Below are 17,461 nucleotides of genomic sequence, written 5' to 3' on the forward strand. Positions count from 1 at the left end.
ACAAGCCACCACCCAAAAAATCGCGTTTGGAGAAGTCAAAAATCAAGTCGATGCTCATTTGGTTCTACGATTCCAAGGGAATTGTTTACAAGAAGTTCGTGCCAATGGGACAAACCGTCAATGCAATTCTCTATCTTGGCGTTTTGAAGCGTTTGTTGCATCGCATTCGTCGAGTTCGCACTGAAGGAGGAAGCTGGCGCTTATTGCATGATAATGCACCAGCTCATCGATGCACCCTTGTGACTGATTTTTATGACCATCAATCACTCACCGTACTTCTTCTGCGTATCCACAACTGTTGTCGTATTGAATTTCTTACTAAATGGAACTTAACTCCTACATCGAATTATTTAATTTTATGTTAAAATCGCCAAAAATTTAAATTTTGAATTACCTCTCTGTATTATTAAAAGTTCGATATACTCGTACTGTAAACCATATTTTAGAAAAAATTTACTTGCGCACATGACTCAGCAGAAAAATCTGCTAAATTCTTCTTTTGCGAAAAATTCAAAATTCACGTGAGTTCGCTCAGTATTCAAGCATATCTACACATACATAACTGATTAATCGATTTAAAAGTATTTCACTTAACTCTAGCACACATATACATGCGTGCATATGTACATATGTATGTGTGCACACATATGTATGTGTCACAGAAAAAAGAAAAAAAAAAACAGCCGAGCTGAGCAACAAATTTTATGACATTTCTTAAAAAAGTTACAGACTATAACGGAGCATTTCCTTATTGTCCTTACCAAAACCCTCTTCGGCGCTCTTCGCTCTTGCCGTACTGCAAAACAAATGCGCTGATGTCTGTATCGATTTTCTGGCAAATAGATTATCTCTAGACAACAACATATTTTTACGCCATCAATTCATTTGCCGCACATTTGAACGTTAGCAAGCAGTAAGCAGCAAGTAAGGCGGCGACGGCGGAGCAGCATTACGAAGGATTGACTGGAATATAGTCAACCCAATAAGGAGTAGACGCGCCATACCACTAACAAGCGACAGCAGAAAAAGCGCCGCACACATGCAAAAGGAGGGGAAAGGAAAAAAATCGTCTGCGATTTTAGGTGGCAACCCAATCCAACGGTTGGACGCTCACCTCTGAACCGAATGCTTGCCGTTCATATACAGCCGCTCACATAGGTATGCACGTAAGAACTCCGCAATCTGTATTTGTGCACCGCATTTAATTGGGAACTTTATACTATACAAGTACACATAATTCGGATGCGATGGCGACGACGGCAGCGGCGGCAACAGCAAACATTTGTCTCTGCTACTACCGACGCTGCTTCATTCTATCTTGGTAAGGTAAATGAGGAATACAGCGTCTAGCGTTCAACAGAAATCACTATTCATTGTGCGATTACTTTACTTGAGCAGCGGAGAGTTGGGTGAGGCGTTTATGGTTATGAGGAGTTGTAGGTCGCAACTCAAGCGCAACAAACGCACAAGTGCCGCAGCTTTGAATTTGATAGCGAAAAGTAAAAATCACAAAAAGAAAAAGTGAAATCAGCAAAATGTACCCTGCGCACTTTACCCGCCACCACACGGTCTGATACTCCTACCACGAACAACAACCCTTGAGTTGAGCAATTCACCGTCGCATTGTAAGTCAACACCGAGAAACAGTGAAATAGCCAGCACCAAAAGGTTGCCCCAACACATCAACTCTGGCAGCTGAAGAAATCAACACGAACAAACAACAATAACAACTGCAGTAAGTATAATAACCAATGCCGCTGCCCAGTCAAAGGAAGAGCGAATGACGACGAAGAGCGCACACGATGGAATACCTACAGTGACGAAAAGTGTTGGAAGGACGACGCCTGCGATGATGCGATGCTGTTGACAGAAAACCACCACCAGTGCGCGGCGCGCATCAAATTGACAAAAGGAATTTAAAATTTGCAATACAACAACACAAACGCAGCAGCTCAGCGACAGCAGTAGATAAAGCATCACGAGCGCAACCAACCAAACAGCTCAGCTCAGAAAGGTAGCAACAACAACAACAAAACTGAATCAAATCAATGCTGTACGAAAAGGAATGAGATGTGCCTGAAAAGGTGAGCACACAGGGGAGGTGGTGCACAAACACAATGACCAACAGTGCCAACTGAAAAAGAGCATTCCCAATGTGGGCATGTAATTGCTCAGAAATAGAGAGAGAGAGAGAGAGCACAGGCGCGAGCGAGAAAGAGCGCAAGCAGCGCGCTATAGCGAACTGTATTGTAATTGGAGCGCACCCAGCGCTGAGTTTTCACAAATGTCATTTTGGGCGCGAGAGTGCATCCAGCAATGCGCCCAACAACAGCAAAGAGAATGAAATAATAAATATTGCAAAGCATTTCACATTCGCTGCTCACTTGCTTTGGCATTCGCATTTCATTTTCAGTGCACGTCTCATTTCATTTGTGCTGCACAACTCACAGCTAGGCAGTGCGCGGTACAATCCTCAGTCATTGTGGGCACCCAACGCGTAGCAGCACAAACAACAACAATACACACAATGAGGACAACAGCTGTTGCATTGGTGTTGGTGGTGGGGGCGCGTTTCAAATCAACACACACACACACACGCGCTCTCGCACCCAACGCGAAGTCAGCGCAACAATAACAAGCAGCAATGGGTTGCAATACGATGGATGGATGGATAGACAGAGAGACAAAGTATGTCAGCTCAGCAGCGCTGGGGCACAATGAGTGGCAGTTGATGTTGGCGAGAAAAGGAGCGCGCGAAATTTGTTTGAAACTGTCATAAATCTTACGAGCTGTGATGGAACGCTGACTCGCTGTTGACTCGGCGCCGACGAGCGACTAGCAACGAGACGTGCGCGCTCGTACAATGGTTGACGAAGACGAACCAGATTTGAAGAAAAGGCAAATGAAAGATGCATATAAGGGAGGAGTACGAATAGCAGGGGGAGTGACGGCATCGCCAAAAGAGTAAAGATACATGAGCACCTATGAGGCATATACTATATGTATGTGTATATGTATGTATGTTATACATATGAATATGTACACCAATATGCATGGAAATGTTAATATGCACGTGTGGAAGGTGTGTGAAAAGTCTGAAAATATGCAAGGGTTGAGTACAAAAGAACAAACATTCAAAACCATATTCGCAACGAGCCACCCAGCAATGCACGTATGAATAAAATTTAACTTATCTGTCGGAGGTGCACGCGCGAGATGGAAACATTTCAAAAATCAAGAGCAACAAAGCGAGTTTGCAAAACAACAAAATTAGAAATTGATAAAAAAAAATAATCAAACAAAAAAAAAACAAGCATACAAAAATGATGGAGGTTGGAGGTAGCATTAAGCGCTTCAATTGGATGCTTCACCATTAGAGCAAGAGAACACACACGAGACTACGTTGGCGCAGCGTTCTCACTCATGCCAATTACGGTTGCAAATTTGTGTGCAAAAGCAAATAAGCAAAATAGCAACAATACAACAATAAGCAGCATAAAGCAGCAGTGAGCCGGTGAACAGACAGACAACGCGCAAGGTTGTGCATTTCGTCAGCGGCATGTCAAAAGTGCAATCGTTCATAGAGATGAACCGAGCGCGCGCTCTCACCGCACATACCAACACACAATCAAAGTGTGCACTTCGAACAACGCTCTCCCCTCACACAAAATGCGGTTATATACGAGTGGTAACCGCGTGCAAAGCTCTATTTGATGGACAAGATGAAATTGATGAGCAAATTAATTTACTGAGTGACGCATGCTGAGCGCGTGAGCGCTTCTGCAGCGGGGAAAGAACAATAGCTGTATATAAGAGCGCGCTAGCATGAGTTGGTGAGCATGGAGACTGCGCATGTGACAAGAAGAATAAATTTCACGTCTGCTTGTTGTTACATGTTGAGCACGCTGTAACCAAAATACCAACTCTCTTCAATGCACTGCAAAATGTTACGTTACTAACTCTTCTCTTAATATTGCGGTTTACCAACCATGTTTATGAGCGCGTTCATATGTTTATTTGCGTGTGTGCGTGTAGGGGAGCTCGCCCAGAGTATTGGTACGTCGGTCAGTCAATTGGTATTGCAGTGAGCGATCATGTCAAATGTATGGAGCTGTCAGTGGCGGCAGGCGCAGTCAGCGACGCACCATTCGTGAGAGTAGAGTGTGTCGATTTTTTTGTTGCTGTGTTGTGTCGTGAAGTGCCGTCGTCGTGTTGCCATTTTGTGAGACGTATTTGAAAGTGCTTGTCCGAAAAATGTTCAAATGCCGTCGCTATATCAACATACGGAAGATAAATTACGGTAATTTGCTAAAGTTGCATTCGCAATGCGGTAAATGAGTGAGTGCGAAAATATTTGAAAATTTGTTACCCAAAGCTTGGCTGCTGTTTTTAATGAATGCCGAACGCGTTAAATTCAGAAGTGTGAATATTTGTGGAAAAAATTTAACAAATGCGCGCGATTAAAAATTCGAAATAGGAGTGAAGGAAGCAACCGAAATTAAATGAAAAAGAATTTTTCTACAAAAATTAATTAAAATTACTGTGTATTAAAATTCAATAAAATAAATTAGAAATTAAATTAAATTAATGGGAAAAGTATAATAAAATAAAAGAAAAATAAAAAAAAATAATAAATTTGAATGAAATGAAGAGATGCGAAATAAACAGAAAAATTCTGAAATTAAAGTATATACATAGATTGAAATATATCGGATTGGCATAATTTTAAAAACAAATAAAGTAATAATTAACACGCATCAGTTCCTGGCAAAAAATGTCAATTTGAACCAAAATCAAAAAATCAAATTTAAGCATTAAAGTAAGCGGAAAAGTAAGAGAAATTTGTTTATTTATTTATTGTTAAAAAATCAAAAGCTAAATACAAATAAAAAAATATGCATTACGCTTCAAATTTTGCACCCAAAATAATGCGATGTGGGCTTCAAATCGACACAAGGGATTGATGCGAGTTAAATAGAAAAATACGAAATAAAACGAAGCGGAAGAAATTTAAATGAAATAAACAGAAACGGAACGAACTGATGAAAAAAATGGATTGGAACAAATTTAATTAACAAATTATTAATAATGAAATAAATAATTTGAATAATACTAAAAAATGAATTTAAAATGAAAACTATGAAAAATTATGAAATAATAATTAAAAACTAGGTATTATAAATTAGAAAAGCGTGAAATTGACAAAATATATAAATTTAAGAAGAAGAAATATATAAAATTAAACAGCTACAAAATATTTATGATAATTATTGATAATTATTGAGCCATTCTTATTCATGGTATATTTAAAAAAAAAATTTGTTGAGAGGAAAATTAAAATGAAGTACTAAAATTAAAATTCTTATAGAAACAAAACTTGTAGAGAAGTTCTTAAGTTAAAAAATTCGATTATTTATACAAAATTTAAAAGATTGAAATTAATGAGTTATGTTTATTGAAGAATAATTGTTATTAAAAAATAAATATTTTGATATTAAATATAAAATTTTAAATTAAAAAAATTTAAAGCCATAAATAAAACTTATTTAATTTAAATGTAAAATATAAATATAATAAATAAAATACAAATAAGCTGAAGAAGTTGAAATTGAAAACTAAAATAAAACACTAAAGCTGAAAAATTAAAATTTTTTATATAATTAAATTAAAAATTTCCAAATAAGAAGCTAATACTTAAAAGATGAGGAAATGAGTATTACTAAAAATAATAAATAAAAAATATAAAAAACAATATGTGGATATATACAAAGAATATACATTTTAAATCAGAAACTAAAATATAAAATTAAGAGATATCTCCAAATATAAATATTAAGAATTAAAATATTGAATTTAAATAAGTCAAAAATTAGAAATTAATATTTAAATAAAAAGAAAAGTTAAAAGAAATGAAAATATAAAATGAAATAAAAATTCAAAATATTGTATTCAAAACAATTAAAAATTTCAAAATAGGAACTAAAATTAAAAACAAAGATATAAATTATAATAATAAAAATTAAAATAGAAATAATAAAAATGTAAAATATAAATAATAAAAAATAAAACAAGTATAAATAATACAAATTCAAATATTAAAAAAACAAATTAAAATATAAATAATACTAAACAAAAGCATAAGTAATAAAAATTCGAATATTAAAAAATAAAAAATTATTTAAATATAAATAATAATAAATAATTAAAGTAATATATAAAAAATAAAAAATAATTAAAGTACAAATAATAAAACCTCAAATAGTAAAAAATAAAAAAATTATTTAAATATAAATAATAATAAATAATTAAAATATAAATAATAAAAAATAATTAAAGTACAAATAATAAAAAATCAAATAGTAAAAAATAAAAGATTATTTAAATATAAATAATAATAAATAATTAATATATAAATAATAAAAAATAATTAAAGCACAAATAAAAAAAATTCAAATATTAAAAAACAAAAAATTATTTAAATATAAATATTTAAAATATAAATAATAAAAAATAATTAAAGCACAAATAAAAAAATTCAAATATTTAAAAATAAATTAATTCAAATCTTAAATAATAAAATAATTAATATTAAACTAATGAAATAACTGAAATTAAACTAATAAAATAAACAATTAAAAATAAATAAATAATTGCAACCTACACAGCAAAAATTGAAAACAGAAAAATTAACATTCGAAAATGCGAAATGTGCACCTCGCCGACCTGCCGTCTGCTCGCTTGGCCAAAAGAGTCAACGCGTGACCTGCGCTTATTTTAATTGAACGCTTAGCTGACCCAACAAAATACCCACCCCGAAACGCGCGCCTACTACCTTTGACAGCAACAGTAACAATTACAACATTAACACTAACCGCAAGAACAACAACCTTACAACACTTACAACTACACAACACTACCTAGATAAGCGCCAAATGAATGGCATCTCAGCTGAGCGAAGCTACATATGTATGTATGTATGTATGTACATATATAGAAGTCATGAACATTCGACCAGCTGCGCTTGCACGGAAGCAGCTAAACCGAAATATGCGACATTCATAACACCAGCTACTAAATAACAATAACAAACAAGCAAACGTACAAATTCATTGCTAAGCATTTGTTTGATTCTGTTGTACGAGCTGTTGTTGCTGCTTCAATTTGTTTTAGTATTTTTCGTACTCAAAAATTCACACACATTTACTAGTAGAGCCAACGATTTCACGCATCTAACTGGTCCCATTCATATGACAATATTCAAAAAAAAAAAAAAAGAAAAAACAAAGTGTACTCTCCTTTGCGTTTGCCTCCTCAACTGCCATAATGAATAGAGAAAGCAACAAAAGTAAAATTCTCCACTGTGCGCTCACTTCCCCACGTACAAAAATAAACATAAATGCGTTACCATTTCTTGCTTCAACGCATGTTGCTGCTCATTTGCTTATTGTTGTTACTGCATCTGTTTTGCTGGGATCAATCACAAAAATTCTCGCTGTTTATTACTCTGCTATTGTCTGCGCTGTCTCCGCCGTTTCTGAGTGAATCAGTTTGACATTTTTGTGCACACACAAACTCCCTCCACCCAAACATATGTACGATATTGGCCATAGTGGTGTTGGAGCGTCGTTAAATGAGCGAACGCGTATGCTCCAACTACGATGACTGCGACAGCGACGGCGACAATGACAATCGGACCTAACCGGCTATATTGACGACCACGATGAGCTAAACTGAGCCACGAGTGTTAGCTGCCATCACATTCACTGCTCTTCTCCATCAAGATATGATGAGGAGCGACGCAATGTCGCGTCGCGTCGTGCTGCGCTGCGCAACGTCACGCACACTACACGCAGTGTAAGCGCAGTCATTGAAGTAGTCAGTCGTAGACTATTCGCATCATCACTCGGCCAAACAGCAGCGGTAGCAGCAGCAGCAGCAACAGCAACAGTACCATATTACTCTGTTAGCTGGCTGACACAATCAGGCAAGCAGGCACGGAGCGTAGCGTGAAGACGACGTGACGACATTCGCTGTTCGACTCTCAAACGGACAACGACAGAAACGTTTAGTAGCGCTTGAACGCGATACGCGACGTACACTCAGAATTTTCGTTGAATCAAAGTTTGAAAGACAACAAAAACAACTAGAAATTTACAACAAAATTGTGGAACAATAAAGTGAACTAAAAAAAATATAAAATAATACTAATAATTCACGCGCTTCTGCCGCAGCAAAGGAAACTCGCAAAGTGTGATAAGAAATTTAATTTAATTTACAAAAATTAATTTTATTGAATAAAAAAAACAAAAATTCAAACCCATCAGCAAGGCGGCGCATTTCTTCGACGTTCGGCATTTAAAACAGCAGCAGCAATTTGAAAGTAAAACAAAAAAACAAAAACAACTACAAAACAGTAGCAATAGTGCAAATTCATATCTAGTCAAGCGGCGCGTAAAGTTAAGTGCATAAATTTTAATTTAATTTTCTACGATATTTTTTCTTCAAGTATTGGAAAGAAGGCAGGCCATTCGGATGTCAAGCTTCATGCGCCAGCAGCAACAACAACAACAAGTAACTCTACAAATGTGAATTTTGCAGCGAGTTGAAGTGAACACTAAAGACTGATAAATGCAAATTTAACTAAAAAATAATAATAAATAAAAATAAATAAATAAAATTAGGAAAACTGTACTGAAGCGCCGCGCGTGGAGGACGTAAAAAGCGGAAGGCAGCAGCAGAGAAACGCCTCCAAAAGCTAGTAATAGAAATAAAATTAAAAAGCAAAAATAAGAAAATAAAAATAAAAATAAAAACTACAACAAAACTGCAAAACCTGTTCAACAAAGTATACGTAAATGCAACAACAATAATAAAAAAACAAAAATAAAAATATTAACAGCTAATTAAGTAAAATTTATTTTCGAGTCAAAGAAAATTTCAAATTAATTAAAAATAGTGCAAAAATATTTATGAAAAAAATATTGGAGAAAAAAACACAAAAAATCATATAATTAAAATTTGCTCATTAAACGCAAAACTCAGCGACGTTTGAAGGCAAAAACAAAACCTAAATGTAGTATACAAAAACAAACCTTAAAACACAAACAACCAACCCAATGTATACGAATCAATGCAATTAATTAATTTAATTAAATAAAAATATTAAAAAATTTACCTAAAACTACCTAAGCTAATTAAAATCTACACTTACTACAACAACAAATAACGTTTTGTAGAAAAAAAAACTATTTTAAATACATTAAAGAAAAAATTTAAACAAAAAAATTTGCGTAAAAATTAAAATTTTAAGCATATTATATTTCTTAACTTTAAAAACACAAAAAAAAAACAAATACACAAACAAAAAATTAACTAAAAAAAATTAAGCAAATAACAAATATTACAAAGAAAATAACTCGAAAATCAAAAGCGTATACGTTTAAAGTGAAATAAGCGGCTAAACAAAAAATAAATAGCTCACACAAATAAATACAACTACAAATTTAATAACACTCCAAAAAATACACTTACAACAAAAAATTCAAAAATCAAAATCATAGACGAAAAACAAAATTATTTGCGTACTGTTTAGTGATTAAAAAAATTAGAAATCAATTAAAATCAGTTGAGTAACTAAAGGCCAGCACATATACAGATAACAACAAAAACAAAACAAAAAAAAACAATTTTCGAATCAACAACCCCTCCACGAAATTCTCCGCCAAGAGCCAAATTGTTAAATTTCAAGTATTGAAAAGTAAAAAAAAAAATCCAAACCGAAGAAAAAATAAACCTTAAGTTGAAAAGCAAATTTTGCCAACAAGCGAAAAATCAGTGTTTTCCGGCATAAAATTTGTCTTCAATATACCGCCAAAATTCAGCAAAATATAAAAATGTTGCACGAAGCGCTCATGCTTGAGATATACCGGCAGGCGCTAAATGCTGGGTAAGTTCAAAGAAAATTTGTAATAAAAATAAGAAAATTAATTAAATAAATTAATAAGTAAGGAAATAGGTAGCATTAAAGTACTCCTGCCCAGTGGCAAATGTTACTAAAGGGAGTTTGAAAAAAGAGGAGAACCGCATGCAGCATTGAACAAAGCAGAAGCAGCACTGCCTTAGTAAATATTTTGTAACGCGATATTCTTTTTAATAAATTTAGTATAGAAATATATTTTGAACTGCCCCGCAAACGCGACTTTATAAAAAAAAGACAAAAAATTAATTATTTCTACACGAAATAAGGAGCACTGACTGCCAGCGCCTTCGGCTTGAATCAAAAAGTCTTTATTAACACAATTTCTTTCAAAACAATGAAGGTCTTTCCTCACTTTTCGTTAGTTTGCTAAACTATTAGTTGAGTATCCAGCAGCAATTATAAAGGGTGGTTAAATTTCAAGGGCCGATGTTGAATGTGAACCACAACTAAGACTAAGCCTAAGACTCAGCAATATGTTCCATTTACCTTATCACAAGACCAATTTTAGTCGAAATGAACCGCTTGCACGCTGTATAAGACAGTATAACCAATTATGCAAACATTTGGATATATTCTCTAACTCACGAGACTTTCAAATCAAGACTTAATCTGGAGATACACTTTTTGAATTGTGACTAATGTCTCTCACAGTATTGTTTACCATATATTATATTTAAGCTTTAATATTAGTAATCTATTTAAGTTATACTTTAATTGATGAAATAAATAAATAAGTAAATAAATAAATAAACGTCAACGACACCGTTGCACTTCTTTCTTTGGGGTTATTTGAAAGAAAAGGTGTACGTAGATAAGCCAGCAACAATTCAAGAGCTAAAGGATGAGATAATTCGGCACATAAACGGCATAGAACCTCAATTATGCCTCAGCGTCATCGAAAATTTGGACCATCGGATGGAGGTGTGCCGCAGAGATCGCGGCGGTCATTTGGCCGATATTTTATTCCACGCATAATTGAGCCATACCAATATTATCATAATAAAGAGAAATGACAATAATTTAAAAAAAAAACTGTTTTTATTCAAAATCAATACCGGCCCTTGAAACTTAACCACCCTTTATTTCAAGAGCTATAGGCTATTAACCCAGTGTGTGTCAATCCCAGTGTGGGGCTGCCAACTTAGATTTAGCTGAAGGGAGCAGCATTTCCAAGTTAGTCACTTCCTACAAGTCAGCCGCCCACTATTGAACAGACGCTGCGGACGGTTTTTTGGTTTAATGCTTATTTGAAGGCGGCACCCGACTAGAATTACAGTGAGGCATGCCGAAGAATCAGTTAGGCCCCAATTAGGCAGGCTTTACGGAGGCACGCCTCACTATTACCTTACCAGGCCCACGTTAGGCAAGGTAAAGATTGGCATGCCAGAACAATACCAAATTTAGTTGTGGTCACGAGAATCTGTGGCAGTGTCTCACTTAGGCATAAATTGCAATCCCTAACTGATTTGTAGAAGGGCATTCGGAGAAATACCGAAGTTCGGTTTTTCGAACCTGCGCCTAATGAGGCAGATGTGTGGCGATACCTTTCGGGACTTGGGCCTAGTTTGGCTGCCTTATGAGGCGCAAATTTGGAATGCGGTCTGCCTTATTTGCGCCTAATCACCGCCTAACCAAAATTTCTAGTCGGGCATCTGCTCGCCTGGTCGATGCTCTTTACGACCTTGCAGTTTTTTTCTAATACACGACACGATCCTTTCATGCTAGTCACATTAGAATCGGAAGCTATATTTTTGAGCTCATGCAAGAATTTAAATACTTAGGGTACTGCGCCTCAGCATAAATAAGGATCCGTCATTATCAATACAAGAACGTATTCAAGCCGCTAACAGAGCATAAAAAAAAATAAATAAATAATTGGCGCGTACACTTCTGTTAGGTGTTTGGCCGAGCTCCTCCTCCTATTTGTGGTGTGCGTCTCGATGTTGTTCCACAAATGGAGGGACCTACAGTTTCAAGCCGACTCCGAACGGCAGATATTTTTATGAGGAGCTTTTTCATGGCAGAAATACACTCGGAGGTTTGCCATTGCCTGCCGAGGGGCGACCGCTATTACAAAAATGTTTTTTTTTTATTAATTTTGCTTTCACCGACCCATTCGGCTACGGCGGCCGCCAGCTAACAGATCATACTTTGGCGATATCAAACGTGTGAAGCCTTCATTGATATCCAAGGAACAAAAGCTCCACATGCAAAGAACTAAAATAAGACCAGTTCTCACGGACGGCTGTGAAATATGGATCCTTAAAATTAATAAAGCGAAAGAGCGACCAAAAAAGTTTTTGAAGAGTGTAGAGCCCACTTCGCAACTCCACTACAGTCTGATACAACAGCCCATGGTCGGCGCTTTAGCAAATAATAATAAGAATACTAATAATAATTAGTTGGCGATTGGTAAAATTGCCACTATGAGCGGCCTTTTTATTTTAAATGATGAAAAATGTGGCATTAATAGAAAAAGAAAATTAGTAGAAAAGAAAGTTAAAGAAATTAGTAGAAAATTTAAACTGAATAAAAATACTCAAAACCGTTTACACTTTTTGTTAAAAAAAATTAGCGAACATCGAACACCCTACTAGGGTGTAACCACTATCACAAAACTGTTCAAGCTTGCCTTGCCAACGCGACTAGGTTTTTACACAGCCTCAATAAGCCAGTATGCAGACATTTTACAAAAACAAAATACTTGGGAAAAATTGATAAGTAACGAGTAACTACTAATGTTGAGACTCCTAATCAGCGCATTTCTATCTGCAGCTAAAATATATTCATATATAGATTATTATACAAGGTAGCGCAAAATTAATCATCCAATTGGTCTTTGAATCACTTTTTTATTGAATAAAAAATAAATAAAAAAATATTTTGCGTGATGAAAATCTTTATGCAGCAAAAATATATTCAGATGTAGGTTATTATATTACAAGGTGGCGCAAAATTAATCATCCAATTGGTCTTTGAATAACTTTTTTACTAAATAAAAAATAAAAAATAAATATTTTGCGTTATGGAAATCTTTATGCAGTTAAAATATATTCATATGTAGGTTATTATACAAGGTGGCACAAAATTAATCATCCAACTGGTCTTTGAATAACTTTTTTACTAAATAAAAAAATAAATAAAAAATATTTTGGGTGATGAAAATCTTTATGCAGTTAAAATATATTCATATGTAGGTTATTATACATGGTGGCGCAAAATTAATCATCCAATTGGTCTTTGAATAACTTTTTTACTAAATAAAAAATAAATAAAAAAGTTTTTGAGTGATGGAAATCTTCATATAGCTAAAATATATTCATATGTAGATTATTATACAAGGTGGCGCAAAATTATCATCACATTTTCTTTGTGAATAACCTTTTGACTAAATAAAAACAAACATTTTTAGTGCTGGACAACTTTATTTTTACTTTTGCGCCCTTTATTTGTTGTCTGTTTGTAAACTGCGCTTTCTAGCTCCCAAGAGTCAAATGTGATTGACGTACGAAGCCATTTTCAAAAATTGCAAATCTTTCGATGGTGTGATTAATTTTGCGCCACCTAATAGTTGCTAATGTGAGAGGGAGAGAGGTACAATTGTCAAGGCGAGAAATAGCTGCTCTTTATCTTGAAAGCAACCTCACTTGGTGGCTGCCCCTGTGATTTGTTAATTGTCATAGTAAACCAAAGGTTTATAGAAAATAATTAAAACTACAAACTGCAAAGCAAAATTCTCTGAACTATTTATTTGAGGTATTCATTGTGTGAAAGGGATTTCGATAACTTTTGCTTGAAATATATTTGTTCTTATATTTTTATTTTTTTTTATTTTTTATTTAAAATTGGAAAAGTAATTAGTTACAATCACTATGATTTTAAAGCATTAGCGGCTAGGCCGTCAGCTTATAATTTATTATAAATATTTAGAAATACTTTTGTAATATATTATAAATAATTATGCATTAATATGAGTGTCGTCAAAAACACATGTTGCTTTGCCAGCTGTTAACACGAGCGAGTAGTCAAATTTTGCTTCCTTAGATCATAGGTTATAAGATTAGGATATAATAAGGAATATATTCATAAGAAAACGTCGCTTTACACAAGCAATACACTTCGATATTTAACAAGCCAGCAGGCGCGACTCAGAACAGAGCATACCCAACACACACACAAACCTTCCAGTAGGTACCCATCAACAATGCTCGTTTTGCAATAGAAACCCATTAGCGGACCATCTTTTAAACGATTGTCGCACCCTAGAAAGTATCACAAAGAAACACTTCGGATTCAGCAAACCTTCTCTTCTATCAGCTACTGTTTCTCTCACCAATATGACAGCTTTAAATAATTTTTTAAAATATTGTAGCTTAACTACTATGATTTAATATGATTTGATAATAATAACAACCGCCTTTATCAAACTATCGAGCAGTAGACCCAGGCCGCTAGTACTTATTCTCGTTCTCGTTTTAGTTTCAATATTATATAATATAATAATTCTAATAAATAAATACATATCTTATTGAAACGGTGAGTTTTTAATACTAAAGAATGATGCTCGAAGTGTGACAACTTCATTGCTAAATGCATCCCAAAGCCAGAGAATACTTCATGTCGACTCCAGTGTCACCATTTTATAAATTTTCGCAAAATATTAGTCGAAGTGAAAAGTTCCCAACAGCTATTTTCTTTTACTTTGATGATTCATTCATATTCATGTACATCTTCTTATTTTTATTCTACTTATAATCTTTGCTGTATTATAAAAAGGCAGTTAATGATTTTTTTTTGTACTAATAAACTGTTAAATAATCAATGAAATGAAAACTAAATTAAAATTAATTATGACTAAATTATCTCAAAAGAGACACTTTATTCCTTCTAGGAATCATGGGAAATATATTATATAATACAAGTATAATCATCTCTATGGCAATGGTTTCTATTAGTTTTCCGACTAATCTTCAATTTCTGGGCAATGGAGTAAGTGCTCATATGCCGTTCCGACTCCACGATTTCCATGATTTTTTCGATATTTTCAGACATCCATACCATTAGAATGGAATCTTTGAAGTACTCGCTTTGCGATTATATTCGATACTGTATTGGGTAAAATTTTTTTGGCCGCCAGCTCCGATTTTTCCCTTTGGTTGTAGTGTCATTCAACATGCATTTTGGAACTTTGTAGCATGAACTGGATTCAGCAAACACAATACTGCCATAGAACTTTCCTTGAAGCTTAATGCTATTTTTAAGTCACTGTGAAAAATAATCCGAATCAATGCATATTTCGTTAAATACGAGTATAACTCATCGAATGCATCTCGCGGAAGCATTCAGCACTTTTTATGTTTCCTCTCGCTTTCGCCCCTTGCAGTGGTACATATCGGTAAAGACATTAATAAGAAAAAATTAATGAATTATTTTTGATATATTAGTGGTTTATTCGAAAGACCAAGAATTCGCAATATTTATGGAAGGTGATTTCATTTATTTGAAGCGTAGTTCAATCCAAAAATTTATTGACCAGCAGCGTTGGCATAGAGTCTTTGTGAATGCTGGCGTGTATGTACATACTTTTAATATAACATATACAAACGTACACACATTAGTACACTATGTCTTCCATTCGGCATGAAACTGTTTCACGTGAAAAAATACAGGAAATATTTAATAAAACATTCCAACTATTTATAGCCTGTTTTCGCGCTATTAGCATTTAAATACTACTCTGTTCTCAAGGCCACTTAGGCTGCTCGCAATGTACTGCAATCTATCAATTCACAACTCTTTCCATCAAAACTAGCCCACTAAGCGACATGCCGGTTAGTTACTAGTTTTGCTGATAAGGTTTATGGCTCAGTTATCCTGCGGATGGCATTGCGCCACTTCAGATGCCAATATTATAATTGAATGCAAAACCAGTCTCATCAGAACCAACAGAACAGGAGCAGAATTGTTCCTTCTTAGTTGACTTACAAGCATTCACACATACATACATATGCCTTAGACATTCCATCATTGTATAGTTGATAATATTATAAAAAATATCTCAACGGATGCTCATATCACAGTGAAGAGTTATGAGTTGACTGTACAAATAAATGTAGACCAAATCAGATAGACAAAAGTAGAACATTGGATGCATCACAAATTCATGTGCCAATCATTTGATTCATGTTTTGGGTTCATCATATTTAGAATGATATTTCAGTCATACCACACATGACAATGGGTTTTCCAAGAAAATGTACCACTAAAGCCACTGCTACAAACTTCGCAGTCTGTGGATGCTTTTACATCACGGCGGGGCATTTAGAAGTTGTCAAAGCAGATATGAGTACAGGTCTTCACCAAGATTCACTCTAACCTTGTCGAAAGTTTAACAAAAATCTTGTGAGTACATTACAGATCTCCCATTTCTTTAAATTATTAAGAAAATGTGAACAAAACTATTTCTTATAGTCAAAATTATTCATTTATCATAGAGTAAAATTTTTGTGTTCTTGCATAATTGGTCTTTCGCATTGGATTGATTCCAGATGTTTTTCAGTCCTTGCAGGTTTACTTTTCTTTAAATTAACAAATGTTATGTGGAAACCAGGAGGAATAACTATAAGAGGCGTGGCTATTGAACAACGAGACTGTCGTTGTAAGATGTTTTATTTTGTTTTAATAAATATTTTCTTGGTTCACCTTCAATATACATCGCTCCTATGTCTTCCTTCGTGCAAATTTTTCATAGTTCGGATCAGTGTTGAGAGTCTCCGTTGTCCCTCTCTCAGCTTCAACGAACTTAAACTTTGCTCCTTCTGATACCGATTTCATTTCCGAAAACTTATAAAAGTCGCGCAAAAGTCACAAAAATCGGTGAATAAGGCAAATAGTTAGATATATGCTGCACTTGGTTAAAAACTTCTTAACAGACAATGTGAATTAAGCTGACATCTGGTAGAGAACCCCTGAGTAGTTCCTATCCACAGCACCGTTTTTTGCGTTTTTCCTTATACCCTCATGGAGTTCAGCAAGAACGTGGAGGTAGTAATGTTGATCTATAGAAACCCTGTGAATAGCTTTTTCTTTTGTTCACACAAGCGAGAGGCACTGCTTTTGAAAGAGAATACTTAACGTTAAGCAGCTGACGGACGCTGATAATTCGTGTACGCGTACTTCGTCTACAGCAGCGAGAGTAGCATTAGCACAGGATTGTGCCATCCCAGGGCGTGGCTTCGGCGTGAAAACGTAGCAAATGAATAGAAGAGAAATAATAAGTGAAGGCAAGTGGAAAAAAAGGGGAAAACTGCATTGAGAAGCATTATTATCATTTCTATTATTTTGTTAAATTCAAAAATCAAAATATTCACTGATTGATTCACAAGCAAGTGAAATGTGAGCTTTGCATGCAGAGCACTTTTACTTCCAGGTAAGCTCGTAAGATATATCAGTCTAAAAACATAATCTCCAAGTAAGAATCAG

General features: G+C 34.5%; 1 protein-coding gene across 2 annotated transcripts in view; it reads left to right on the forward strand.

Moving 5' to 3' along the window:
- The first annotated feature begins 2,478 nt into the window (after nt 1–2,478).
- Nucleotides 2,479–17,461, forward strand: part of LOC128863715 (protein teashirt) — a 30,505-nt gene continuing 15,522 nt past the window's right edge. Inside the window, exons 1-2 of one of the 2 annotated variants that reach the window (XM_054103018.1) lie at nt 2,479–4,338; nt 8,507–9,946. In XM_054103018.1, coding sequence (XP_053958993.1) covers nt 9,894–9,946 — 53 coding nt within the window. In that variant the 5' untranslated portion in view covers nt 2,479–4,338; nt 8,507–9,893. The remainder of the gene's footprint in view (nt 4,339–8,506; nt 9,947–17,461) is intronic. The other variant, XM_054103017.1, reaches the window with a different exon arrangement.

Source organism: Anastrepha ludens, chromosome 5 (assembly GCF_028408465.1).
Source record: "Anastrepha ludens isolate Willacy chromosome 5, idAnaLude1.1, whole genome shotgun sequence".
In the NCBI taxonomy this organism is placed as follows: Eukaryota; Metazoa; Arthropoda; class Insecta; order Diptera; family Tephritidae; genus Anastrepha; species Anastrepha ludens.